Here is a 26370-nt window from a genome sequence, read left to right on the forward strand (position 1 = left end):
GGAAAAAAACCCTACACCATTGAATTATAAGACAAAGGAAACCAGGTACATAAAACGGCCTTGGATTGTATTACCTCAGAAACCATCTGCCCCCAAATTTTAAATTTTATTTTATTTTATTTTTACATTTATATCCCACCTTTTCCCACTCAAAGGAACCCAAGGTAGCATACATGGTCCTTCTCCTCGCCATTTTATCCTCACAACAACCCTGTGAGGTAGGTGAGGCTAAGAGTCAGTGACTGGCCCAAAGTCACCCAGCAAGCTTCATGGGCAAGTGGGGACTAGAACCCAGATCTCCTGAGTCCTAGTCCAAAACTCTAAGCACTATACCAGTCCATCACAATAATAATTATTATGATTAATCACTTATAATATGCCTGTATTTTTCTAAGCACTGTATAGATATTAAATTGTAAGAGGGTTCCTGCCCGCAGATTCACAACACAAAAGTAAAAAGGAATTGTGGGTGGGGAGAGGGGAGAAGTGGAACCTGCCTGTCTTTTTAAGATGGGCTTCTGATGCTCTGCTTTCTATCCCACACAACAATTCTGAACCACAGAGATCACTGTTTACTATTCTTGCCCTGGATGCCACAGAAAGGAATAGAAAAAGGAGTCAGACAACTCAGGAGGTAAAACCCAACTTAGTCCTACTTAGGGGAGATCAATTAAAATAAATGGGATTTAAGTTAGTCCCCTTCATTCCAATGGGTCTACTCTAAGTAGGACTTATTTGGATTTTACCCTGAGGCTTTTAGGGAAATATGTCAGTGCCTGGGAAATCTAAATGTCTACATAATTCCTGCCTTTAGGAATTTAATTAAGTCTTAATTGTTGGTGAGAATTTTTTTTCTCACTAGTATTAACTACAAGAAGACATCTTTGGAAGTACAAGTGGGGTGGTTTGAGTGTTGGTTCTGATGTTTTGTCTTCACCACCACAGTTGAGTATATCCATTGCAATCTATATATTTTTACTCCCATATGCATAATATTGTATTTTTACCTACAAATGTTTATTGTGAATCATGACTGATCATAAAGTATGATTTATGAACCAATTTATGAACTTCTATGATTGTACAAGACTTGGAAAAAAAATAGAAACCTGCAGGTCTAACTATATATTTTTAATAATCCGTATCCACAGCAAAGAGGGAGAGAAATAATGTTGTGAAATAATGGGATTAAGTGTGCTTAACATGGTTTGGACTGTGTGTCTAGAACCTATCTACACATCTGATTCCACCCCTGATTTTAGCATGTTCCAAAACACCAGTTGCTTACTCCAGCAAAACACTGAACAGTAAAGTACTTTAGAGAGCAATCCTATGGCCCTCTAGACACCATCTAGTGGGCCGTAGGATATGCTTATTTCTGGGAACCGACCTCACAGATCGGTCAGTTCCTCCGAGGTCAGTTCCCAGAAAACGAACTGCCCCCCTCATCCACGCTGCCTCCGAGGCAGTGCGGAGAAGGCCCATCCTCCGCGCTCGCAAGAGGAACGCGGAGCAACTGTAAAGGGGCGGGGCTGGGGGCATTCCGGGGCGGGGAGAGCGGAGCTGCGCGTATGACACATCCAACGTGTCATACGGCAGCTTCCTCTCCTGGTTGGCCCCCCTGCTGCTAGACAGCCGAAAATGGCTGTCTAGCAAAAAATAGCAAGGCAGGAGAGGTGCAGAGGGCACGATCCCCCTGTGCCTCTTCTGCCTTGCTTTGGATAGGCGGTCGCCTCCAAGGTCAAAGGTGGCCACCTATCTAGTTAGGATTGCACCCTTAGTCATGCGGTTCCAGGTTTTGGAGGGCCCTTGGGCAAGACAACTTCAGCAAGTCCCCCTTCCTCAGTAACCTTTGGATTACTTTCCTTCCAGCATTGTTGATAATTTCTGTTGCTGTTCCTCCTCATCACCATTGTTACCACCTGCCTGCTTGGCAGGCAGAGAGCCAGTAAGCAAGTAGGCCGTGGCATCTCCTACTCCTCCTTCTCACCACCACCATTGCCTGGGCCAGAGTGAGAGGCAAGTGAAGAAGTAAGTTGCAAAGGTGAAGAGGAGAAGCAAATCCAGGGGGTTCTTGTCAGTGGGCCCCTGCTGGAGTTTGGGCCCTCAGCAGGTGCCCAACCATGCCGAGCCATGACAACGCTGCCAGCTCAGTGGGGAGTAAACTGAGTTGGTAGCACAGATAGTAAGAACTGAATTCTGCCAGGGTTACTACTGGAGTGAAGTCCTGCTGTTTGAGGGTAAATAAACGACCACATTGCACATCACTGGATAGTCATTGCTTGCCAAGGGCTGCGTGCTTTAGTGGTCTTTAGAGTGTAACGTTTCAGATCTGTGCAGTGTAAAAGGAAGGCCTCTACCACAGCTGGGCTAACCACACAGTAACAATGGATCTCTTTCAAACGCACACAGGTTTTGGCCAGATCTATTAGTGAGGAGTTGAGGTCATCAGACGAAGTGGTGTTAAGGACCAGTATCTCCAAAGTCCTGCTATAGTTGCTGCTGACAAACCTAATCTGGTTCACCATGTATGTAAATGTATTAAGCTGCAAAGTGGTGACAGGGATGTTTGGCTTTAGGATCCGCGGGATCTTCCACGCAGGGACCGTGTGGTCAAACTCTAGTTCGACATGGAGCTGTGGATATTTCTCACTCACCGCCGCCCAAAGCTCTTCAGGGATGACAGGGATGTACTTGTCCAAGCGCTCACAGAAAATGTGCAGGCACTTGAAGGGCCCTCTGTTTGGCTTCACCACCTCCTGAAACACATCCTCGGACAGGCTGGCATAATAAACACCCAAGGTAGAGAGTTTAGGGCAAGCTCTCAGAACCTCCACAATCGTCTCGGGTTTGACGTTGCAAACCAGGGTGCCGTTGTTGATGAACAAGGTGTGCAAGTTGGGGGAGCTGGATGCGACCAGTCGGACAATGCTGTCATCCAGAGTGAAAGGCATCTTCCGGAAATCGATGCGCTGGAGGTCAATCTTGTTCTCGCTCCGGCAGATTCTCTGGATGCTCTGCAGGATATCTTGGCCAGAATAGAAGAGAGGGTTTTCTCCTCGGCATTCGATGCACAGCGCCTGCAGCTTGTGGTTCTGCTTGGCCAGCAAGTCCAAGATCTGGGTGACCTTCCTTCGAATGGCCTCCTCGGACTGATCGAACGCAATCTTCAGGTGCTTGATGTGATGCAGAAACTGGTGCAAACTCTGCAATGTACCGTCCTCAGCATCGCAACTGGGAGAGCGTGGAGGGGGAGAAAAAAATCACCACTGTAGCACTGCCAAAGTTGCAGCAAACGAATAGAAGAACATGGGAACAGCCATGCCGGATCAGACCAAGGTCCATCTAGTCCAGCATTCTGTTCACACAGTGGCCAACCAGCTTCCTATGGGAAACCCCCAAGTAGGACATGAGTGCGACAGCACCCTCCCACCCATGTTCCCCAGCCACTGGTGTATGTAGGTGTCCTGCCTCTGATATTGGAGGTAGCACTTAGCCATCAGGACTAGTAGCCACTGAGTACCTTAACCTCTGTGAACTTGTCTAATCCAGTGGACACTGGTAGCTCCAATTTTGGTGGGGTTGTGAATCCACTTTGGATTTCAGAACCAGCCAGACCTCTAAAGGAGCTATCCAAGGTGCTCACCCCCATTCCCTATAAAGGTTCAGCACCATGGATATATATTTTAGAGTTCTGGCTGGTTCTGACTGAAACCCAGAATGGATGCATGGCCCCACTGAAATTGGAGCCACCGGCCTATACTGGTCTAATCCCCTTTAAAGTCAACCATGTTGGTGGCCATTACCACATCATGTGGCAGCTTCAATTGGAGGGCACCAGGCAGGGGAAGGCAGTACTGGGTAGATAGACCAATGATCCGACTCAGTAAAAGATGGCTTTCTATTTTCCTATTATATGCTTCCATAATCGTGTATTTCCTATACACTGTATGTTGGCAGAAAGGTTCCATTACAAACTCTAGTACTAACAAGTTTGGCTTGCTAACAACAAAAATGTACAGATGTTTTTAAAACCTCATGCAACTTGATCCTACGCAAGCTTATTTGTTGGAACTACGTCCCATTGACTTCAATGACAGTTACTCCCACGTAGGTGTGTATAAAATTGCAGCTTGTAATGATTCCCCACTAGGTAGAGCAATACTGCAAGAGATGGTTAAAATGTTCTCTCTGGTGGGGGCGGGGGGGACATCTTGTAATCTAAACCTCCTACTGTCAACTTTTAAAGATGTATTTTAGCTTGCAATTGGCTTTAGTTGCATTTTGCTGTTTGGATGAATGGTAAAATATCAGCCAGCATGATGAAGCCTGTAACATAGAGAGTGAAACATCACCCTCTAGTGACTCATACATCTATTGGTGTCTTCTACAGCATGGTGATTAGATTGGAGACTTGTGCTGCTGATATTCCCAAAAAAGATTAAATGAAGCACACGGGTATTGCAAAGCGTTCCCCCAACCCCTGTCTTAAAAGATTTATGAAAGGAATTTGACAAGGGCAACTCTCTGCCAGGATTTTAGTTCAACCAACATAAAACTGGAAACAGGTCAGTCTGCTGCAATTAAATCTGTTCTGGATGTCATATTAGCGATGGCCCATTTCATGCATGCAAGTCATCACTTGAGCTCACAGTCTTCGAGCTAATGAACATACCTGCAAGGACCAGTCTTCAGTCTTTCTAGGACAACCTTCCCCAACCTGGTGCCCTCCAGATGTGTTGGACTACAACTCCCAGAATTCCAAGCCAGCACATGCCTCCAATCTGGAGGACACTGGGTTGGGGAAAGCTGTTCTAGGATGACAGCAAGCATTTTTGACATGGCAATTCTACATTTCAGCCTTCTCCAACTGGGCACCCTTCAGATATTTTGGATCACAAGTCCCAGCATTCTTGACCATTGGCTATGCTGGCTGGAGATGATGGGAGTTGAAGTCCAAAACATATGGAGGGCACTGAACTGGAGATGTCTCCTATAAATGAGCAAATTAAGATTGAATCCTGCAAATAGGGTTCCTCGCTGCTTCTGAAGTTCCCTCCCACTCCTGCAAAATCAAGGCTGCCTCAAGTGTGTGATGGGGCAACGAAAGACCCGCAACCCAACATCCCCATATGTGGCTTGGGTGGTCTAGGGGGCATAATGCTTGGCCCCCACCCTTTCTAGGAAGACATACAAATGTCTCCCTTTACTAGTAGCCAGTGGCTACATTCAGGCATAATGCTAAACCCATTGGGGACTCTCCAACATGGTGCCCGTGAACAGTGGAAGCTGGTGGCTCTGATGTCAGTGAGGCGGTGAATCCACTCCGGGTTTCAGTTGGAACTCTAAAGGAGCAATCCAAGGTGCTTCACACCTTGGATAGCTCCTTTAGACTTCTTACTGGTTCTGACTGAAACCCAAAGTGGATCCACAGCTCCACTCATATCAGAGCCACCGGCCTCCACAGGCTAAACCATTGTTTAACATTACAGGAATGACCCAATCCTCCCACTGGGCTTGCATGCTCCCCGCTACCCCGGCCTGCCCACAAAGAGATAGGAAGGTTCCACTTTCATTTGACATTAACCATAGGGCTCTGTGTTGTCTGAACTGGGACAAATTGTGGTTAATTTTCATTATGGTTCATAAACTGTGGTTTGACCTTAGCTTTTTTTCACTAACCATAGTTAAGATTAACCACAGTTTGGCTGGGTTTGGATGATGCAGCAAGCTGTGGTTAATCAAAAGGACAAGCTTCCAAGCTCTTCCCCCCAGCTGCAGGGAGGCCAGGCTTGGTCTTGGCCGCAGAACCTCACACGTAGGGCCCTCTGAGGTCTCAATCCAGCCCACCAGGGTTCTCCAGAAGGCCACACCCCTTCCACTGGCCGCACCCCCTTCCCCCCAACCACTGATCGTTTGGTTGTTTCCTGGCTTTTTCTGAAGTTTTTCCCCATTCTAAAAGGCTGAAATGCCTTTCCTAAGGCTTAGTCATTGGCAAGAATCGCTTTAAAATACAATAAGCTGATATTTGGGGGCATTTGGCCCTGCCCACCACTGGAATGTGGCCCCTGACAGCTTCTCCAAAATGGGGTTTGGCTCTCGGGCTGAAAGAAGTTCTGCACCCCTGCACTAATCTATGGTTTAACATTATGTCCGAACCAGCCCAAGGTGTCTTGTGGTACACTCATGTCAGCTTCAGCTTTCTGGGTAGGCTGCAAGTCCCTTTCAAGGACTAATAACACCTGTTTGACTCCGTAATTTAAGAACATAAGAAGAGCCATGCTGGATGAGACTAAGGGTCCATCTAGTCCAGCATTCTGTTCACACAGTGGCCCAACCAGCTGTCGACCAGGAACCCACAAGCAGGGCATGAGCGCAACAGCACCCTCCCACCCATGTTCCCCAGCAACTGGTATGCATAGGCTCACTGTCTCTGATACTGGAGATCGCGCACAGCCATCAAGACTGGTAGCCATTGATAGCCTTTGTCTCTCCTTACCTGATCTCTGTATAGCCCCAGACGGTACTGGAAGAAACTGCCGCAGCCCAGTGCCGACAGACGCAGTAGGCAACGTGCCTGTCTTTCAGGGACAAGTAGTAAAATATGTGGGCCAGAATTTCTTCAGGGATGTAGTTCCAGACATCTGCGGTTGGCATAGGCATCTTCTTGGGGCAGCGTTTCCTCCCTGAAAAACAATTTGCTCCCCAAAATGAAATGTCAGCCTATGAAATAACCAAACCAAGCCCAGAATAAACCTCCAGAGATCAACTTCCAAAGGATGCGGCACATGGCCATTCCCGAGATGGCCACATGGCCAATTCGCACATGCAAACAGTCACATGACAAAGCAGCCTTGGGTAAAGGGGACACCCGCCGAAAAAATCACAAGTTGTCACATCCCGAAAAATGCTAGCATGGTAACTTGCGAAATTACCATGAGAGGACCCTTTCACAAGACCACTTTATCCTGTGAATATTGAGGCAGGGAACATGGCGTGGCCTCTTCAGTCTCCAAAACAGTTGTGGGAACTGAGCCTTGGAGGCGGTCATCAATGGATATTAAGAAAAAGTCACAGTGGGGGGGAAGCTATATGAACGTGCATGTTCCATATTTAATTCTCCTGTCCCTGCCGAATCTTAAAGAAGCCTTCTCCAACCTGGCACCCTCCAGATGTGTTGAACTACAACTCCCAGTATCCCCCAGCCTGCCATGCGGGCCGGGGGATATGGGAGTTGTAGCCCAACACATTGGAGGTTACCAGGTTGCAGAAGGCCGCCTTAAAAGGAAACCACCAATGGGTTTTTCTTTGTTGTGGGATTTACCTGCCGCTGTCCTAAATTGAGGCAAAATGAGATTCTGAAGAACTACTGAATTCCCAGATTAGAAACATAAACATTCAAACACCGAAGAGCACGCTCCAAGAGATGGGGCACAGCTCATTGGCGGAGGAGAAGCTTCGCATGCAGGAGTAAGTCCTGTTGACTTCAATGGCTCTTACTTCCAGGTAACTGGGTCTATATACACTTACCTGGGAGTAAATCCTATTCAGTCCAGTGGTACTTACTTCTGAGTAGACATGCACAGGCTTGTGCTTTAAACTGCAAATCCTATACACACTTACCTGGCAGGGCTTAATTCCAGGTCAACACGAATACGATTGCACTGTAAGGCTGCAATCCTATACCCAGTTTCTTGGGAGTAGGTCCCCTTAAACTCAATGGGGCTTACTTTTGAGTAGACATGTATAGGATTGCACTGTAAGTGTACTGACTAGATAACGCTGGATGGTATGCTGTATTTGCTCTTGTTTGTAAAGATAAAACAAAACTTGGAGGTGGTAATTTTCCTTCCCTGGCTTCTGAGCTGCCCTCTTTCCACCAAACTGCTAAGAACAAGGAGGTTATCCAGCTAGTTAAAGACAGATTCTGTCATTACACAATCCCACTGCCCATACTAACAGGGAAAGCATGTATTGCAAATATAAAGAGCAGATATAAGAAAACTAATCAGTTTGGGGGATCCTTCCTAAATCCATGCAGCTTTACCCATTCTGCCTCACCCTGATTAAGAACCATTTCCTGCCCTCCAGTGCAAAGCAAACAGCTGGTAACATTCTTGCATTTAAGGTAAAATCCCTACTTAGGGATTACCCCCACACAAGCCCAGGGCTGACATTTCTGAATGAAGGTTTGATCAGGCTTGCCTGACATAAACGCGGACAGATCACCAAAAAGAACCCCTTTGAATCTCTTCCACCCTGTCAGCCTCAACTAGTCAGGTTACACAGAGAAAGTGCGGAAGCTTTGTCGACGGATACAAGCATTTCCCTGCTCCTAACTGACAAAAAAGACACCACACGGGTAAGGCCGGGTCCTTCTTTGGATCAGAGCTGGCTGGCATAAAAAATATGCAAGCTTTTGAGCCACACGGAACGTTTTTGCCAAGGCTGTGCAAGCAACACAAGCTGAAGCAGTGTGCAATCCAAGAACTACACCCCAGCAACTTCTGTGACACTGCAAGAGATGTGAGGGGACACGTCTCAGATCAGGGGAGATCTGATCTGTAGCCTGGTGATACAGCTTTGCATGCAGAAGGTCACAGGTTCAATCCCCGGCACCTTCAGGTAGGGCTGCGAAAGACCCCTGGAAAAGCCCCTGTCAGCCCATGGAGACGGTACGGCGCTAGATGGGCCGATGGTCTGACTCTGCATAAGACAAGTTTCCTGTGTTCCTCTCACTGCCTGGCCCTGCTTAGCAGAACGGAAAAGCGAGCTAATGCCATAGACAGAGCATCGCTGCGTGCCAATGTTATTTTTAGCTGCCTCGGGGATAGAAGCTCCGTCCCTCTCTAACCAGATGCACCCCTCTGTAAGGGTATGTTGTATCCTACCTCCCAGGATCCTTCCTCTTCTGCTTATTAAGCCACCAGCTCTTATCTCCTCTGGGGCCCAGAGAGAGCAGCCCCTCTCCCATCACACTGCAGTAGCCAGGAGGGCTTGGTGACTGCTGTGTGCTTTCCAAAAACTATGCTTCCCTGGGACTTGCTACTACTAGGTGTGTGTTTTTGCTTTGTCTTTTAAAGAAGCCTTACGCAAAAGGAAGTAATAGCGGCTTTGTTTGCCCTGACCCACTGTTCTTGCCACTCCTCAGATCATTAAACATACATATATATATATATACACACACACACACACACACACATATTGACTCAGGCAGGATGTGTTCTGTGTCACTATCAGCAAGTGCAACCTGATTGCACAAGGGGTCCAAGAGGGCAAAGACTTGCTCTCTGCTGCCACAGAGAGCGGGGCTAGATCCAACTGATCAGTTAAAGACCGGGGGAGGGGAGGAGGGCTGAAATGATCACCCAAAGAGCAGGAGAGGTGGAGGGCATCAGGGCAGCAGAAGCAAACTCTATTTTCTCCCTGTATTCATGATGGTGCTGTGATTTAAGTGAGCTTAAAACGCAAAATTGCACATGCTCAGAGTATTATTATTAATATCGTTTTTTATTTTTATAAGTTATTCATTATTACATTTATATCCTGCCTTTTCCCCTCTTGCAATGAACCGAAGGTGGCTCCTCTGCTCCTCCTCCTCTCCATTTTATCCTCGCAACAGCCCTGTGAGGTAGGTGAGGCTGAGAGTCAGTGACTGGCCCAAAGTCACCCAGTGAGCTTCATGGCTGAGTTGGGACTAGATCTCCTGAGTCTCAGTCCAAGATGATAACCATTACACCAGGCATCCCCAACCTTTTTGGACCCATGGGCACAGCTGGGAATTTGAGAGACAGCTGTGGGCACCACCACAAAATGGCTACCATGGAGGATCTGGCCAGTCACATAATGGCGGCTGGCTAGTAAAAAAGCCTGGCTAATAAAAAAGTGAGCTAAATGGAGATGGGGAAGAAATGGAGCAGGTACATGAAATGGCCCTGGATTCGGTTACCTCAGAAACCACCTGCTCCCAAATTTTAAATTTAAATTCATTTATCTTTACATTTATATCCTGCCTTTTATCCTTGAAAGGAACTGAAGACGGCTTGCATGATTCTCCTCCTCTCCATTTTATCCTCGCAACAACCCAGTGAGGTAGGTTAGGCTGAGAATCAGTGACTGGCCCACAGTTGCCCAGTGAGCTTCATGGCCGAGTAGGGACTAGAACCCAGATCTCCCAAATCCCAGTCCAATACTCTAACCACCACACAGCACTCTAACTGCTTACACCACACTGCTATGGTGATGCACATTCTAACATATCAGGAATGCAGAAGCAGTTGTAAACAATGAAAGGGCAGTTAGTGAGAGGGAGAAAAGAAACGTTAGGTATGTGCATTGCCACTGAACACATGGCAGTCTGAAGGGGGCCCTTATAAGACCATGAAGTCCAGGGTCTAAAATTACCTAGGTGCACCACAGGGTAGATTTCGGCTGAAAATTAGGAGAAACGTCTTGATGGTAAAAGCTGTTCGGCAATGGAACCGAAGATTATGTGGGGGTGCGGGGTTCTCCTTCATTGGAGGTCTTCAGGCAGAGGATTGACTGCCACCTGTTGGGGATGCAGTTGCTCTGGATATCCTGAATTGAGCAGAGGGCTGGACTAGATGGCCTACCAGACCCCCTCCAATTCTAGGATTCTGTCCTATATACTAACAGCAAACTCATTCTCCAAGCGCCAGTCCTTATATCAGCAGTCCCGCACCTTTTGGGGGGTTGGTGGGCACATCTGGAATTTTGAGAGTGCTGTGGGCACTCTCACAAAATGGCTGCTGTGGGAGTGGGGCTTGCCTGTTCATAACATGGCTGCCATGGTGGGCACAGCCAGTCATGAAACACTCCTTTCCCAGAAGGCAAACTGGTAAGGCAAAAAGAAAAGTAAGGGCACAACCCTAGGTATGTTGACATAGAGAAAAGTCCTACAACTCCCAGCATTCCCCAACCAGCATAGGGAATGCTGGAAGAATGGTGGGAGTTGTAGGACGTTTTTCTGTCTCAACATACCTAGCATTGTGCCCTAAATTGCCAAAGAACCTAAGGACAAGGGGCAGGTGGGGGTCTGACACAAAGCCAGTTTTAAATCCAAATAACGATGGTGCTGGAGCTCAGCCTTTCGCTTTGCAGCATGCCAGCTTCCCATTAAAAAAAATCGTAAGAAACCAAATAAAAATCGGGGGGGGGGGGCAGGCATCTGGCGGGTACCAAGAGATGTTCGTGGGCACAGTGGTATCAGTAGGGTGGTGAATCCGCTCCAGGTTTCAATCGGAACCGGTCAGAACTCTAAAGGAGCTACCCAAGGTGCTCCACACCCTGGATTGTTCCTTTAGAGTTGTGACTGAAACCCGGAGCGAATTTACCACCCCACTGACATCGGAGCCACCAGCCTTCACTGCCCACAGGCACCATGCCGGAGATCCCCAGGCTTATGTAGTCAGAACAGCCCCATCCACACACGCAAGGGAGATATCAGCAGGCTTGGGGGAACCCCAAGGTTTGCAGAAGTACAAAAAGGAAACCGTAGGGGAAGCAGAACAGCCCAATGAGGGCCGAGCATGCTCAGTGGTCACAGAATGCTGAGTGTTTGTTGCGGGGCACGACGGAAAACCGGGGAGAAAGGAGGGGAGATGGAATGGAGTACCCTCGAAAAGGGCACAGGGGGCTGGAACCATGAACAGCAGCACTCCACAATGCAACATTTTATTGCAGGTTAGGTTCCACTTGTGATTCCAGAAGGACCAGCCAATGTGCTGTATTTTTCAGTTACACAGAACTCTGCCTCAGGCTGGACAGCAATCAAAAAAGATCGCTAAAGCATGAAGAAAGCTGTTTAGGAGGCATGAAAAAGACATTTAGCTCTCCTATAAAAGGATGTTGGTGCACTCTACAGCTTCTTAACACATGGCAAGAAACCTTCCTGGCTGCCTAATGCAGGGCGCCTAATACAGAGGCTGTATAATTTGAACGCTCACCCAACTCGATGTAGCAGCCAGTCAGAATGACGGGTCACTTATCAGTGCCAGACACAGACAGTGACAGCTCTGCCATGTCACCCGGGGTGGTGAGTGCAGGTCCCCCAGTATGTGTGAATGGCTGGGATCAAACTGAATTCACAAGAGCATCCGTTCCCCAAAGTAAGCACTGTGGCAGAAGACCCCTGTTAATTTCAGAGCATCATGTGCCTGATGAAGGGCCATCACTCAGGAGCAGAGCAGGTGGTACATCCAGAAAGTCCCAGGTTCAATCCCTACCCTCTCCGGGTAAAGCTGGGAAACCTCCCTCTCTGAAACGCTGGAGAGCCACTGCCAAACAGTGCAGAGTTGAGGATAACACTGAGCTAGATGGACCACTGGTCTGCCTCAATGTAAGGCAGCTTCCTATGTTCGTCTGTCTAGAGTAGTAAGTAATGGTCATGTCTGAAATCATCAGACTGTCAAGTCTAGGTCCTGTACCCATCAGCAGTGGCAATTACACATCCACCGGATGGAAAGCTGAATTAGCTCCCCATCTTCAAAACATCAGAGGGCGGGGGTGGGTGGGTTAGGAGATGTTAATTAAAAACGAAAAGCAGATAGAATGCTTTGCATATGAAAAGAAATAGATCTGCCTTCAGCTGGATTCAAGATGGCCCAGTCTGGGGGGGAAAAAAACCTGTCCAAAAACACACAGATGAGTCAGAAATTTTCAGTACACATTTACGTTGTTTTCCCCGCCCACCCACCACATCCCCAGATGGTTTATTATGCTACTGTTGAGATATGAGCAGTTTGGCTTCCCCTCTACTACCCCTGTAAGGTTATTGTTTAGCTTGTTAACATTATTGGTTAAAATTACTGTATTGCCTATTTCAGCCACGTTAGTGACTCCGCAAGTTTTTTCTTCCCAACAGAAAGGTAGAATCTTAGAATAAGAGTAAGAAGGGGGGGGGGATGTTTTTTCCTTCCCAACCATGAAAGGTAGAAAATTCATGGTGACTCTTGAAGAGTGCAAGAGTCTTATTTTCTTTCTTTCTTTCTTTCTTTCTTTCTTTTTAAAACAGATGTTCTCTGGTCAGATTACAAAAACTAAAATTATAAAATACAATATGAAGCCATAAAAGCTAAAAGAATAACAATTTTAAAAAAAAACAGCATGCAAATACATATAAGAGATCTAAAGACAGCAATAGACATTAAAAATGAAATTCTGAAATTCCTGGGAGAAAGGTAAGGCATACACGTGGCACCAAAAAGATGACACTTTGGTACCAGGTGATCTCTTTTAGGAGGCATTCCGTTAACAGGGTGCCACAACTGAGAAGACCCTTTCTCTTGTAGCTACCCGCCTAACATCCTTTAGTACCCAGAGGAGGGCCTCTGAAGCTGACCTAAAGGATATGACCTAAGATGAAGAGCTCCAAGCATGGACATACAGGGGGCGATGTTCCTTTACTTAATCTGGTCCCAAGCCATTTAGGGTTTTAATGGTCAACACGAACACTTTGAATGGATGCCAGTGCAGCTGGCATCACATGATCCTATCAACCAGTCCCAGTCAGTAGCCAAGTAGCTCTGTTTTGAACTTACGTGAAGTTTCTGAGCAGTCTTCAAGGGTAACCCCACGTACAATGCATTGCAGTAATCCAACCGGGAGGTTCTCACAGTGTGGATGCAATCAGGCTATCTCTGTCCAGACAGCATTGCAGCTGGCAGATCAATCTAAGCTGATAAAAGGCACTTCTGTTCACGTGCTGACCCCGTCCTCTTGAGGATTACTGAGAACCAAACTACATGGAACATGAAACAGCCATTTACCAACTGGAAGTAGCAGCTGCTGGGGTTCTCTGTCAGGCAGAGGCCATGGTACATGGCCAGGGGCAGGATTAACTAAGAATATAAGTAGAGCCATGCTGGCCAGACCAAAGACCTACTTGGTCCTGCAGTCTGTTTCTACAGCGGCCAACCAGATGCCCATGGAAAGCTCTGTTGCATAAAAAAGAAGATAGAGGATGTCTCGTAAGATGCTACAGGACTCCTTTGTTATCCACCAAGAAGCAGCAGGTGACCCCAGAGTTGTGCTCCAAGCTCCCTTACAACAGGACGGAAGATGCTCTGCCTCAGACCACAGGTGTGATCTGTTGAGGTGCTGCAGCATCTGTTGTATAGTTGCCAGGGGTCTCGGATTGCACGCTGCAGCTGTTTGAGATGGCAACAAGTCTTGTGCCAGCCTTGAGGCTTCCCAGCTGTGCTTTCAAGAGAAAAATGGAGTTGATGATGACCCAAACTGCTCCCCCACAGCCTGCCACAAGTGGGCATGGCGTGGCTGGTGAGAGTGTGGGATGGGTGTAGCGGTAGCCATATTACTCTGCTGCAGCAAAACCAGCAGAATAGTCCACACCTCTAGATGTGCTGAACTACAACCCCCATCAGCCTCACTGGACCATGTTGGCTGGGGGTGATGGGGACTGTAGTCCAATGCATCTGGGCGGTGCCAGCTTGGGGAAGGCTGTGCAGTTTTTAAGGTGCCACCGGCCTCTTCGTTCTGTTTGCTTTCATCAGTCTGAGTCAGCGCAACTGTTCGGTACATGGAGCCCCTGGTAGAGCAGTGGCAGAGCCCCTGCTTTGCATGTACAAGGTCCCAGATTCGATCCCCGGCATCTCCAGACAGGGCAGGAAAAACTCCGGCCTCAAACTCTGGATTGCCACTGAAGCCCTGCAGTGTCAATGATACTGGGCTAGGTGGGCCTAAGGTCTGACTCAGTGGGCCCCGGGTCGCACGATCAAGCAACCAACACAGGTGGCCATTTTGAATATTCAAGCTGCGACCACAGCTTGTCGCGTCGCCCGAACCCGGTGAGGATGGGTTGCTGGAACCGTTAAAAAAAGCACCCACGCCCCTAAATCAACCCATGGGTTCTGGCTGGTTTGTTAACCATCCCAACAACCCGCCCTTGCTGGTTTCGGATGACACGGCAAGCCACAGTCGTGGCTTGAATACTCAGAAGTTGCCCGGCCTGCACCACAACCCACTGTGGCTTAAGTAAGCCACGATGGGCGGCGATGACTGTGCCAACCTGGTCAATATAAGGCAGCTGCCTGTGTTCCTAGGTGTGGCTCCTTTCCAGCCATCTGTGCTCAGCTGAGATCCATGGTTCTGGGTGGCTTAACCACAGCAACAAGGCCCCCTTGCCGGGTTTGCACAACACGGTAAGCCAGGCCAACAAAGGTAATTACGCAAATCCCACCCACCCGCTCACCGCAGGCGAACGACCGGTATGTGTGGCAGGCGAAATAAGCCACGGTGGCTTATTTGCCCCCTCCGTGATGGTGCACCCCCAGCCCATCTGTGTCTGTGCATATCGAGTGCTGAGAAGGGGGGGGTCACAGGGCGGTCGCGTCTCCCCCCCCCCCCCGCTCTTGCGGCGCGTTTCAGCCGACAAACTCGCCATCCTCTCCCACCGGAGCGCCAGTCGTCCAAAGACAGGCGTGCTCGCCTGCAGGTCTCGCCTTCTGGTCGCCCCCGGAGCGGGACCCCTCGGCCAGGCGCTCTGCTCGCGCTCAGAAGGCCTCCTCTCTTCCCTATTCTCCCCCTTCCAAAAGTCAAGCTTGAATTAGCCGGACCCCCGAGCGCGAGCCAAGCCACACCTGCGCTGTCCGACACGCGACCTCCCTCCCCCTTACCTGAGACCTGAACATCGGAGACACCTCGCGCACCCTTCTCCCCCGGTCCAGGCGGACGTTTCTGGGCCTCCTCTGGTTGGCTGCCTCAACGGGGCGGGACCATTTTCTCACCGTCCTAAGAAGCAACCCAATGGAGCGAGGAGCTTCAATCGGATCGACAGATCCCGCGGCCAGTAATCATTTACCCGTGCAAACTATGAATGGACGGGAGATTCCATTTCGTCTTGCGGGGGGGGGGGGAGCAGAATAACACAAACGTAGACCCCAGCAATTTTGAGGCATTAATGGGGAGGGGAAAAAACAAGCCCTGTGAATCCTTCCCAACCTTGAAAGTCATGGCAGAGAGGAGCCGGGACTGGCAGATCCTGGTGGATCGGGCCACCTTCCTCTAACAGACACATGATCCAGTGGAGGCTGGTGGCTCCGATTTCGGCGGGGCAGTGACTCTACTCCAGGTTTCAGTCGGAACCAGCCAGAATTCTAAAGGAGCTATCCAAGTACCTGAAAGGTTGTCCCAGAGAGGAAGGCCAGGATCTCTTCTCGATCGTCCCGGAGTGCAGGACACGGTATCATGGGCTCAAGTGACAGGAAGCCGGATTCCGGCTGAACACCAGGGAAAACTTCCCGACTGCTAGAGCAATACGACAATGGAACCCATGACCTGGGGCGGTGGCGGGCTCTCCCACACTGGAGGCGTCCAAGACGAGGCTGGGCAGCCACCTGGCAGGGATGCTCTGCCTTGGATTCCTGCATTGAGCAGGGGTTGGACTCGATGGTCTTGAAGGCCCCTTCCAGCCCTACTATTCTATGATTCTACGGTGCTGAACCTAGTTTGGGGATATGTTCCCCAACCCTTTGCGTCCTGGCTGATTCGGACTGAAACCCAGAGTGCGTCTCAGCCCCACCGAAATCGGAGCCACCAGCCTGCACTGGCACGAGCGAGAAAGTGCAGCGCCTGCCTCCGCGCGCGCGTCCCCCCCACGCCCCCGCGGCCCGCGCCGCTGCTAATGCGCAAAGGCGGAAGGCGCCTCCGGTGCTCGCTCTGGAAGCGCGTGAAGGCCGGAGAGAGCCCGGCGAAGGGAGGTAAGGGGCGAGCTCTGCTTTCCGGAGGAGCGGGGGGCGGGCGGGGGGCGAGCGCAGGCTTTTGCGCGGGGGAGCGAAATCCGAGGTGCGGGGAGAGAGATCCCGATCCCCGCGTTGGCCCAGAGCGCAGCGTGTCCGCGCTCCCCGGCCTTGGAAGCTGGCACCGGAGCGAGGCGAAAGGCAGCGCCAGCGCCGTGGGAAGGAGTTCGCACCAGACGTGAAGGGGGTGGGTTTTATTTGTTTTAGGGGGGGGGCACAGATCTCCCCCCCCCACACCCAGATCGGAAGGGGCGGCGGGGAAGCTGCGCTGGCTCCGCTTTGATGAACAAGGCGAGGGAGAAAAAGTTCCGCCTCGGCGCGTTCCGGGAAGCGGCGGCGGTCGCTGCTCCATCTTGAAGATGTGGGAAAGTCTGTTTCGCGGCTGCCGTGGCGATGCGCGAAAGATCGGACGTGAGAAAAAGGCTCGTGCGGAAGCGCGCGCACCCTTACCTCGCTTTAACCACGCTTTTGCCACAGAGTGGGGCTTTTTGGGAGGGGGGCGTATTCACGAGTGGTAAAACTAGGGAGCACCCCCGTGCTTTCAGCGCACATTTTCTTAATTCGGCGAGGACTCTAAGCCCTGTTGGTGACTGCCTGTGTACAAATCCGGGGCAAATGGCCAGGATTGTATTCCACTCCGGAATAAAAGCATCCTCTGAAACAGAGCAGGCTTGTCTCCTGTCATTGAAAACAACAACACCTGGGAAACTGGAGCGGGTTGTGTGTTTAGCTTTCTAAAGGGGGGAAAAAAGTAATGTCACTATTCCAAAACAATATTTAGTGTTTATATAGAACAGTGGTCAGGAACTCGTGGCCCTCCAGTTGTTGTTGCACTTCAGCTCCCATCAGCCCCAAGCAGCAGGGTAAGGAATAAAGGGAGTTTTAGGTCAAAACATCTGGAAGGCTGTTTTAAGCACAAAAATCCCTGAATGGTTGGTGTAAAGTTGACATCTGCATTAGATGAATGGAGAGAACAGGGGTTGAAGTTAGTAGTGGAGCAGCTACTTATGGATCGGTTGGCCTCTACTTCCCTGGTGTCACATTTGTAAACAGTGAACCATGCTGCCTTGATGCTGTCATGTGGACTAGTAGCCAGTAAGAAAACCACATCGATGAAACCTATAGCAAGCAAATAAAGTTATTCCATCCTATTAGAAAATGACAATACGAGGTATGTCCCATGATATCCTGATTAGCAAACTATCTAAAAGTGGGCTAGATGACACAACTATCAGGTGGATCAACAGTTGGCTACAGAATCGAACTCAAAGAGTGCATATCAATGGCATCTTCTCAAATGGGAGAGGTGACAAGCAGGGTACCTCAGGGCTCAGTCCTGGGCCCAGTGCTCTTCAACATTTTAATTAATAACTTGGATGAGGAGGTGCAGGGAATGCTGATCAAATTTGCAGATGACACAAAATTGGGCGGGATAGCTAATACTTGGAAGACAGGAACAAAATTCAGAGGGATCTTGATAGACGGGAGCGCTGGGCAGAAAACAACAGAATGACATTTAATAGGGATAAATGCCAAGTTCTGCACCTAGGAAAAAGAAACCAAATGCACAGTTACAAGATGGGGGATATGTGGCTCAACCACACTACAAGCGAGAAGGATCTTGGAATTTTTGTCGATCACAAGCTGAATATGAGCCAACAATGTGTTGTGGCTGCAAAAAAGGCAAATGCTCTTTGGGGCTGCATTAATAGAAGCATCCCCTTAATGGACCAAATCCCAGGAAGTACTAGTTCCCCTCTACTCAGCCTCATCTTGAGTACTGTGTCCAGTTCTGGGCACCACATTTTAAGAAGGATGCAGACAAACTGGAGAGGGTTCCGAGGAGGGCAACAAAGATGATCAGGGGACTGGAAATAAAGCCCTGTGAAGAGAGACTGAAAGAACTGGGCATGTTTAGCCTTGAGAAGAGAAGACTGAGAGGAGATATGCTCAAGTTACAGGAAGCCATCAGGCCTACTGAACATCAGGAAAAACTTCCTGACTGTTACAGCAATACAACAATGGAACCCATGACCTAGGGAGGTGGTGGGCTCTCCCACACTGGAGGCATTCAAGATGAGGCTGGACAGCCATCTGTCAGGGATGGTCTGACCTAGATTCCTGCCTTGAGCAGGGGGTTGGACTTGAAAGTCTTATAGGCCCCTTCCAACCCTACTATTCTATGATTCTATGATTCTTCTATGATACATTTTTAAAAACCCACACATGTAAAATAACACCATGCTGAAGCTGAAAATTACGTACTGCACTTGTATTATTTATTATTAGTATTTATATTCTGCCTTATCTGCCAAAAAGCGATCAAGGCGGCATACCACAATTTAAAACGATAACACTGTAAAACAATAAAAACAAGAACATTAAAAATGGTATAACATTAAACTACACGTTTTAAAAGGCCAAGAGCACAATCCTATGTGTGTTTAGACAGACAAAACTCCTACAACACCCAGCATCCCCAGCCAGCCATGCAGACTGGGGAATACTGGGAGTTGTTGGCCTTTTTTCTGTCTAAACATGCATAGGACGGAGCCCTAAATTGAAAAGATGCATCTTCACCCACTTTCTAAAATCAAGAGGGGGCCAATCGTCCTCCTTAAGGAAGTGCACCCCATAGTTTGGGGCCAGGCAGGTGGGGGCGGGCCCTTTGGGTGGGGACAGCAGCACAATTTGCCACCCTTCCAATTCCACGCTACCTGATGCACCCACATCAGGCCCAAAATGTAGGCCCCAAAATCTGGAGCTATAGGCCCAAAATCTCCTGCCTACAGCATGTGCTATTTTAACACGTGTTTTTAAATGTATCACTGCAATACATGCTGTCATATTCTATTAATAATAACCACTTTGCTCATGTCCTACAGATTCTTTTGACTTGTTCTGTGGTTGTCTTGCTTTTGGAGGGACCCTCCCCTTTGTATTTGTCAGACCAGAGCCAATCCAAGATATTTTGCTGCCTGAGGCAAAGCTGCAAATGGGGCTCCTCTCTGACCCCCTAAGTTAAAGTGTATAGACTGGCACCTGAGGCAGAAAATTGGACTGGGAGCCTGGAGATCTGGGTTCTAGTCCCCACTTGGCCATGGAAGCTCACTGGGAGACTTTGGACCAGTCACAGACTCTTAGCCCCACCTACCTCACAGGGTTGTTGTTGTGAGGGTAAAATGGAGAGGAGGGGGATAATGTAAGCTGCCTTGGGTTCCTTGTAAGAGGAAAAAAGGCAGGGTATAAATGCAATAAATAAATAACTATCAGTTTGCCCCCTTTTCATCACAACGGATGTGGTTGCCTCACTCTGCCTTGTGCAGCAGTGTAAAATGGATCCACAGCAGTTACTGGCCCGCACACATTTTTACGTGCCGCCTTCTTGGGGCTGGCAGAAAGCTCAGAAGCAAGACAGAGTTCTGTCCCTCCTCCAATAGCCCACTGCATTTCTGTGTCTGAGCAGGTATGGTGTAGTGGTTAGAGTGTTTGACTGAGACTTGGATTCTAGTCCCCACTCGGCCATGAAGCTCACAGGGTGACCTTGAGCCAGTCACTGACTCTCAACCTAACCTACATCACAAGGTTGTTGTGAGGATAAAATGGAGAGGAAGAGGACCAGGTGAGCCACCTTGGGTTTCTTGCAAGATGAAAAAGGTGGGATATAAATGTTGATAATAATAGGAGGAGGAAGAAGGAGTGAGGGACATCCCAGTCTCTCCTCTTTCACCACACCACTCACTCACTTGTATGCAGTCCCATCTTGCCTATGGTTACTAAGGTAATGCTAAAATACGCAGCTGCCCTATTGGTAGGGCCGGCCCTGCCAGCAGACACTGGGAGAGCCATCGATTCGTTACCTTTGCGGCCCTTTGCTGCCACAGATCTATTCCCGCATGGCCAGCGGTCTGATGTGGACATTTGGACACGGGGGGCGTGCTGCCGATCACAGCGTTTCCCCTCCATCAGAGCTGTAGATGGGGAGAATGCACATGATCCGGCCTACTCACAAGACACTGTTAAAGGTGTGGCAGAGAACCAGCCATAGGGGAGCAGCATTGCTATAGCAGCCTCATCCCGAAGGTCACGTAATGGCAGTGTACATGCTGCTGGAAAAGAAGGAGAATGAAAAGGAGAGAAATGTGTTGTTGTGCTTAAAGCAAATGTGTCGTTTTTCAAGAAAAAATGAGTTTTAGAAAACATATATTAAGGCTGCAGTCTTGTACACACTTCCTTAGAGTAAGTCCCGTTGAACTGATTTATGAGTAAACGTATGGTAGCCTTTCCCCAACCTTGTGCCCTCCAGATGTGTTGGACTACAGCTCCCGTCATCTGGGAGTTATAATCCCACAGCTCCAGGTTTCTGAGAGCCCTTTGACAAGATTCCTCCATGGGCCCCCTCTTTCAGTGACTCATAGAATCATAGAATAGTGTCAGGATTCCTTTAGCTCCCACTTTATTTCAACACTGAAAACTAACACTGAGGAGAGGGTTCAGCCTACAGCTTTTACTCCATTACTTCACAGGGTCATACAGATGCAAATTCTCAGTGACTCTCAGTCTACAAAGGAATGCCTTCAGGGGAATTCAAAAGGAAGTTAAGAGAGTTGCCCACCATTTGAAGAGGGCGGCGGTCTCACTAGCCTAACTTAAGGGGGGGGAGGTCCCTCTCTCATGAGGCTTCTGAGCTCAGCTTATTATGCAAGGCCAAATGGGTAGACTGTCTAAGTTCCGCCCCTGCCTTCCCTCTCTTTGCTCTGCGCCTGCGCCTGGCATCTATTAGGTCATACTCCCCAAACCCCACCTCCTTCTGTTCGCTGTTTCTCACAGGGGTGTGTGAAGAGGGACCCTCATCCTCAGCCAGCTGGGCGTTTGTAACCTGAGAAGCCGGCCCAGTTATGTCTGGACTAGCCTGGGAAAACACCGCCCCCATGTCTGGCGGTTCTCCTTCAGAATCTGAACTGCTGTCCCGCTCCCTGCACTCAGAAACATCCCTGACAAGTAGTACGGTTGGAAGGGGCCTATAACACCACCGAGTCCAACCCCCTGCTCAGTGCAGGAATCCAAGTCAGAGCATCCCTGACAGGTGGCTGTCCAGCCTTGTCTGGAATGCCTCCAGGGTGAGAAAGCCTGCCACCTCCCTAGGTAGTTGGTTCTGTAGTCTCCTACTCACCACCATTGTCACCAGCCACTTCTGCTCCTCTTCCTGCTCACTGCTCCCACTTCCTTTCAGAGATCTAGTGAGCAAGTAGACAGACGGTGGCATCTTCTGCTGCTGCTTCTTCTCACCACCACCACTGTCTGGGCCAGAGCAAGAGGCAGGTGAACAAGCAGGTTACAATGGTAAAGAGGAGGATCAGGTCCACTCGGCTCCTGTCAGGGGGACCCAGCTGGGATATGGGTCCTCAGCAGGTGTCCAACCGTGGCGCCAACCCTGATATCCAACACATCTGGAGGCCATGAGGATGAAAAAAAATTTCCCCCATGGCTTCATTATTTCCAGACATTTTACATCTCTAGTCTTTCTATAAAAGTCTTCTTATTCCATAATTTCTAGAAATCATTTGTGGAGGCGGGGGAGTGAAGGATTATTAGGAATCAATTGCACTGCACTCTTTCTAAAACCAGCTAAGTTTAAAATGAAATCTGAATGTAATACAAACTAAAGTTTTAAAGTTTTCACTTATAACCTATTAAAAGTCAGTCCATTACCTGCTCTCAAACACATTGAGTTTTAAGAATGCTTTAAGAAAGAATTGGGTGCATGAGTTGCTTTTTATGATAAAATTGTGCAATAGACCATGTACGGTATTTCTTTGTGGCAAATAAATATTTTTGACTGTCCCAGCCAAAGCATGGACACTCCCTTTCCATCTCATGGAAAAACTCTGCTGTTCTGGAACACAGCCATACCAGCCTTTGCTACAGGAGAGTTCTTTGCATGTAGGCCACAATCCAGCAGAGTCATGCTGGAAGTCATCGATTTCAGTGAAACACAACTGTGTGCTGAATCCTTCGCCCTTGTTTAAACAACCCGTCCAGTTTAAAATGTTAAAATGTACTGCATTGGGGCTTTTTTAATGTTCTTAATATTCTGTGCATGAGCCGGTGTAGCGTAATGCTTAGAGCCTTCCTCCCACCTGGCGCCCCCCCCAGTTATATTGGACTACAGTGTCCATCATCCCCAGTCAGCATGGCCTAACGCGGCACCTTCCAGGTGTATGGGACTACGACTCCCATAAACCCAGCTAGCATGATGGTAGTTGGGGATAATGGAAGATGTAGTCCAACACGTCCGGAGAGGACTAAGTTGGGCTAGCATGAGGGAGACTCTGCTTCGAATGGCCACTGAGCCCGGATGCCCACCCCCCTCTCTCTCTCTCTCTGAGTGGAACCCTTCCTTGGTGGAGGCTGGTGGCTCCTAAGTCAGTGGGGCAGTGAATCCACTCTGGGTTTCAGTAAAAGCCAGTCAGAACTCTAAAGGAGCTATCCAAGGTGCTCCTTTAGAGTTCTGACTGGTTCGGACGGAAACCCAGAGCGGATTCACTGCCCCACCAGCCTCCACTGCCCTTCCTGCTGTTGTGAGGATAAAAGCAATAGGAGAACCATGTATGCCATCCTGAACTCTGTGCAGGAAAGGTGGGGTAGAAATCTAGCAGTAGTTGTAGTGGCAATACATCACACGGTTGATCAATGATTTTTTTAGAAAAACAATAACCCAAAATCAGATTTTTAAAAATTTAAATAGGATTTTTAAAATTTAAATCAGATTTTGACGTTTTCTTAAAATAATTAGTTAAAAAAGAACCTAGGGCAAAGATATCGTCATGAATACTAATTTTACAAGATCTGATTATATTCTGTGAATATGTTAACAGCAGTTTATGGAGATGGGAGGTAACCTAATGAGTTCTCTTCTGCACTGCACGTGGGGTACGGACGTGCAGCTCTCTCACTCTCTCAAGGCCTCGCCTCTCTCTAAGTGCAAAGAGGGAGAAGGTCCATGAACAGAGAATTTGGGGAGAGGGCGTAGATCTGAATGAGGAGGAGGAGTTTGGATATCAATGCGGGACAGGGGGAATAGAAAGTGAAACCAAATGTGCAACGAACATTTTCATGCAGTCCTGGCTCCTGAGGAAATGTCTGCTGCATGTATCCACTGCATACCTGCGTTCTAATGAAACCCACATCTCTGAATATGTATTAAGGTTATATTAATTAAACAATAATGTACTACTACCAAAACTTGATGATTAAATAACATCTTCCTCACTAGTGATTTAAACTGTGATTTAAATCATTAAAATTGAGTCCTTCAGAAAAGCCATTTAAATCATGATTTAAATAAATTTTATTTAAATCGAATCAACCCTGGGAAATCACCTTGAATAAGGAAAGAAAATGCACACGCACACACATATACATACATATGTACATACATACATATATATATAACATGTTGTAAATCTTATTGCAATATATAAGGAGAGAGTTAGGGCCAAAACTGACATTACTTTAAATCTGCGTCTAACAGCTACATCTTCCTCCCTACCCCATTTTTACTCTAGAGTAGGCACAAGGCCCCCCAATCTGGATCTTAAAAGCCCCGCCCCATCCCCCATGATGGGGTGGTTTGGGCCTCCTGAACCTACTCTAAAGTAAAAATGAAGAAGAAGAAGAAAAGACATTGCTTCGAGACACAGATTTAAAGTAATGTCTGTTTTGGCCCTCGGGTGACATGGAAAGAATGTTACGCAAAGGACCCTACAATTTTTTGTCCAGCCTTGCTGGCCAAGCCAAAAATTTCAATCAGCATCCTTGCCCATCCCCTTCTCTCCTGATGATCCCCTCCCCCACACAAAGGGACCATGGTTGCTTGAAGGTGCCCCTGGTGCCTTTGCACCGCGGTGTCCAAAGCCCTCCTCCTGGCCTTTCCTGAGGGTGCCGCAGCTGGGAGGCCTTCCCAGGACCTTCTTGCAGAGCTGTCCAGCTCTCCCCTGCCTGCCTCTTTTGCTCCAGAGCAGGAAAGACCAGCAAGGAGTTTTTTTGTTTGTTTTGCCAGTTTGGCCCTGCAAAGCTGAGAACATAAGAAGAGCCCTGCTGGATCCCACCAAAGGTCCCTCTCCTCCAGCATTCTGTTGACACAGTGGCCAACCAGCTGCCTGTGGGAAACACGCAACTTGGACATGAGTGTAATAGCACACTCCCGCTCATGTTCTCCAGCTGGAGGTGGAATATAGCCATCAGAACTAGGGGCCATTTGTAGCCTTATTCTCCATGAATTTCTCCAATCTCCTTTCAAAACCATCCGAATTGGTGGCCATCCTTAAATCTTACAGTAGCTAATTCCATAATTTCATTATGCACTGTGCAAAGAAGGACTTCCTTTGATCTGTTTTGAATCTCCGACCAATCAGCTTCATGGGATGACCCCACTGGGTTCTAGTACTGGGAGAAAAAATGTCTCCCTATCCACTTTTCTCCCTATCCACTTTCTCCACACCCTCCACCTTCCCCCCAGCCTTGGACCTGGTGAGGGGATACCAGTTGCTGCACAACACCCAGGACAATCTCCACTCACCTCTGCAGCGTCTAAGTTGGGAGGATGGCTGGGCGCTCATCATGCTCACCAGAAGCCAGCGCCCCACTCGCCATGGCGAGCGTAATTGCTGGATCCCAGATATGCACACTGGACATGCGGGAGGGAGAGGAAGGCGATAGTAGTAGAAGAGTCAGGGCCAAAGTAGAAATGACAGCAGCCCCAGCCCGTTGCAGGGTGCCGTTCACTGAGACATAGCTCCCACATGGCTAGGGGCAACGTAAATGTAGGGTATGTTTTTAAAAAGTCTGGTCTGTTTTCTCTTTCTTTGTTCTCTGTTTGGCTCGCAGAATGATGGGAGACAGCTCTAACGTCTGGGTGGGGAGCGCCTACCTGTTTGTGCAGTCAACATCGGAAAAGGTCCTTCTGCCCGCGCTCTATGGAAACCCCCAGAATAAGCAGAGTGTGTTCAAGGCGTTCAAGTTGGCATTCGCGGGTACGTATTCTGTGTCGGGGAGCACCTGGTGTTAGCTTGCCTAGCGCAACTCCGCAAATGCACCACCACTTGTCAGTCGTCACTCAGCAAAGTTATGACAGAGCTGCCCTGGGAATTTCAGCTTCTTCCAAGCCCAAAATGCTTCCCACCGCCCTGCAGGTTTAAAACGTAGCCATTCATCTCCCCCACCATTTGCCAGGAAGCCTCCGCTCATGCGTGTGTGGGTGGGGCCAGTTTCTCTGTTGCATGAAAAGGCCTTAAACCCACAGAACCAGTTTCCTTTAACTTTTCTCCAGAGAATTTATAGACTGATAAGCTCAAAGTCCGTTCCTGTGCCATAATTATAAAGACAGTGGTAGGTGACTCATAAAAGGCTTTATTTGTATCACGCTTTCTGGCTCAAGTCAGTCGTTGAGTCTTTTTGGAACTGGCTGTTTCCCCACACTGACCCAGAAAGAGTTCTTGGGGTTGTGGTGGACAATTCAGTGAAAATGCCAACCCAATGTGTGGCTGCTGTGAAAAAGGCAAATTCCATGTTAGGTATAATCAGGAAAGGAACT

At 48.6% G+C, this 26370-nt stretch overlaps 2 protein-coding genes across 4 annotated transcripts in view; one reads left to right on the plus strand and one right to left on the minus strand.

Moving 5' to 3' along the window:
• On the minus strand, positions 1 to 18185 carry LOC146339060 (F-box/LRR-repeat protein 8-like). Of its 3 annotated transcripts, XM_084812052.1 has the most exons (5): positions 18098 to 18185; positions 15654 to 15768; positions 13560 to 13759; positions 6500 to 6686; positions 1 to 3234 (listed from the first exon to the last, which is right to left on the minus strand). In XM_084812052.1, exons 4-5 carry the CDS (start codon positions 6661 to 6663, stop codon positions 2265 to 2267), a joined length of 1134 nt encoding a protein of 377 aa, XP_084668178.1. In that variant the 5' UTR covers positions 6664 to 6686; positions 13560 to 13759; positions 15654 to 15768; positions 18098 to 18185; the 3' UTR covers positions 1 to 2264. The 3 variants fall into 3 exon arrangements, with proteins under 3 accessions (XP_084668178.1, XP_084668179.1, XP_084668180.1); XM_084812053.1 differs by lacking the exon at positions 18098 to 18185 and having other exon boundaries at positions 13560 to 13696; positions 15654 to 15697; XM_084812054.1 differs by lacking the exons at positions 13560 to 13759; positions 18098 to 18185 and having other exon boundaries at positions 15654 to 15720.
• TRADD (TNFRSF1A associated via death domain) overlaps positions 16479 to 26370 on the plus strand; it is a 31669-nt gene continuing 21777 nt past the window's right edge. Inside the window, exons 1-2 of the mRNA XM_084812055.1 lie at positions 16479 to 16736; positions 25665 to 25810. Of these exons, the coding sequence (XP_084668181.1) occupies positions 25666 to 25810 (145 nt within the window). The 5' untranslated portion in view covers positions 16479 to 16736; position 25665. The remainder of the gene's footprint in view (positions 16737 to 25664; positions 25811 to 26370) is intronic.

The sequence above is a fragment of the Heloderma suspectum genome, chromosome 8 (assembly GCF_057233095.1).
Source record: "Heloderma suspectum isolate Gila_16-S chromosome 8, 16-S_ref, whole genome shotgun sequence".
In the NCBI taxonomy this organism is placed as follows: domain Eukaryota; kingdom Metazoa; phylum Chordata; class Lepidosauria; order Squamata; family Helodermatidae; genus Heloderma; species Heloderma suspectum.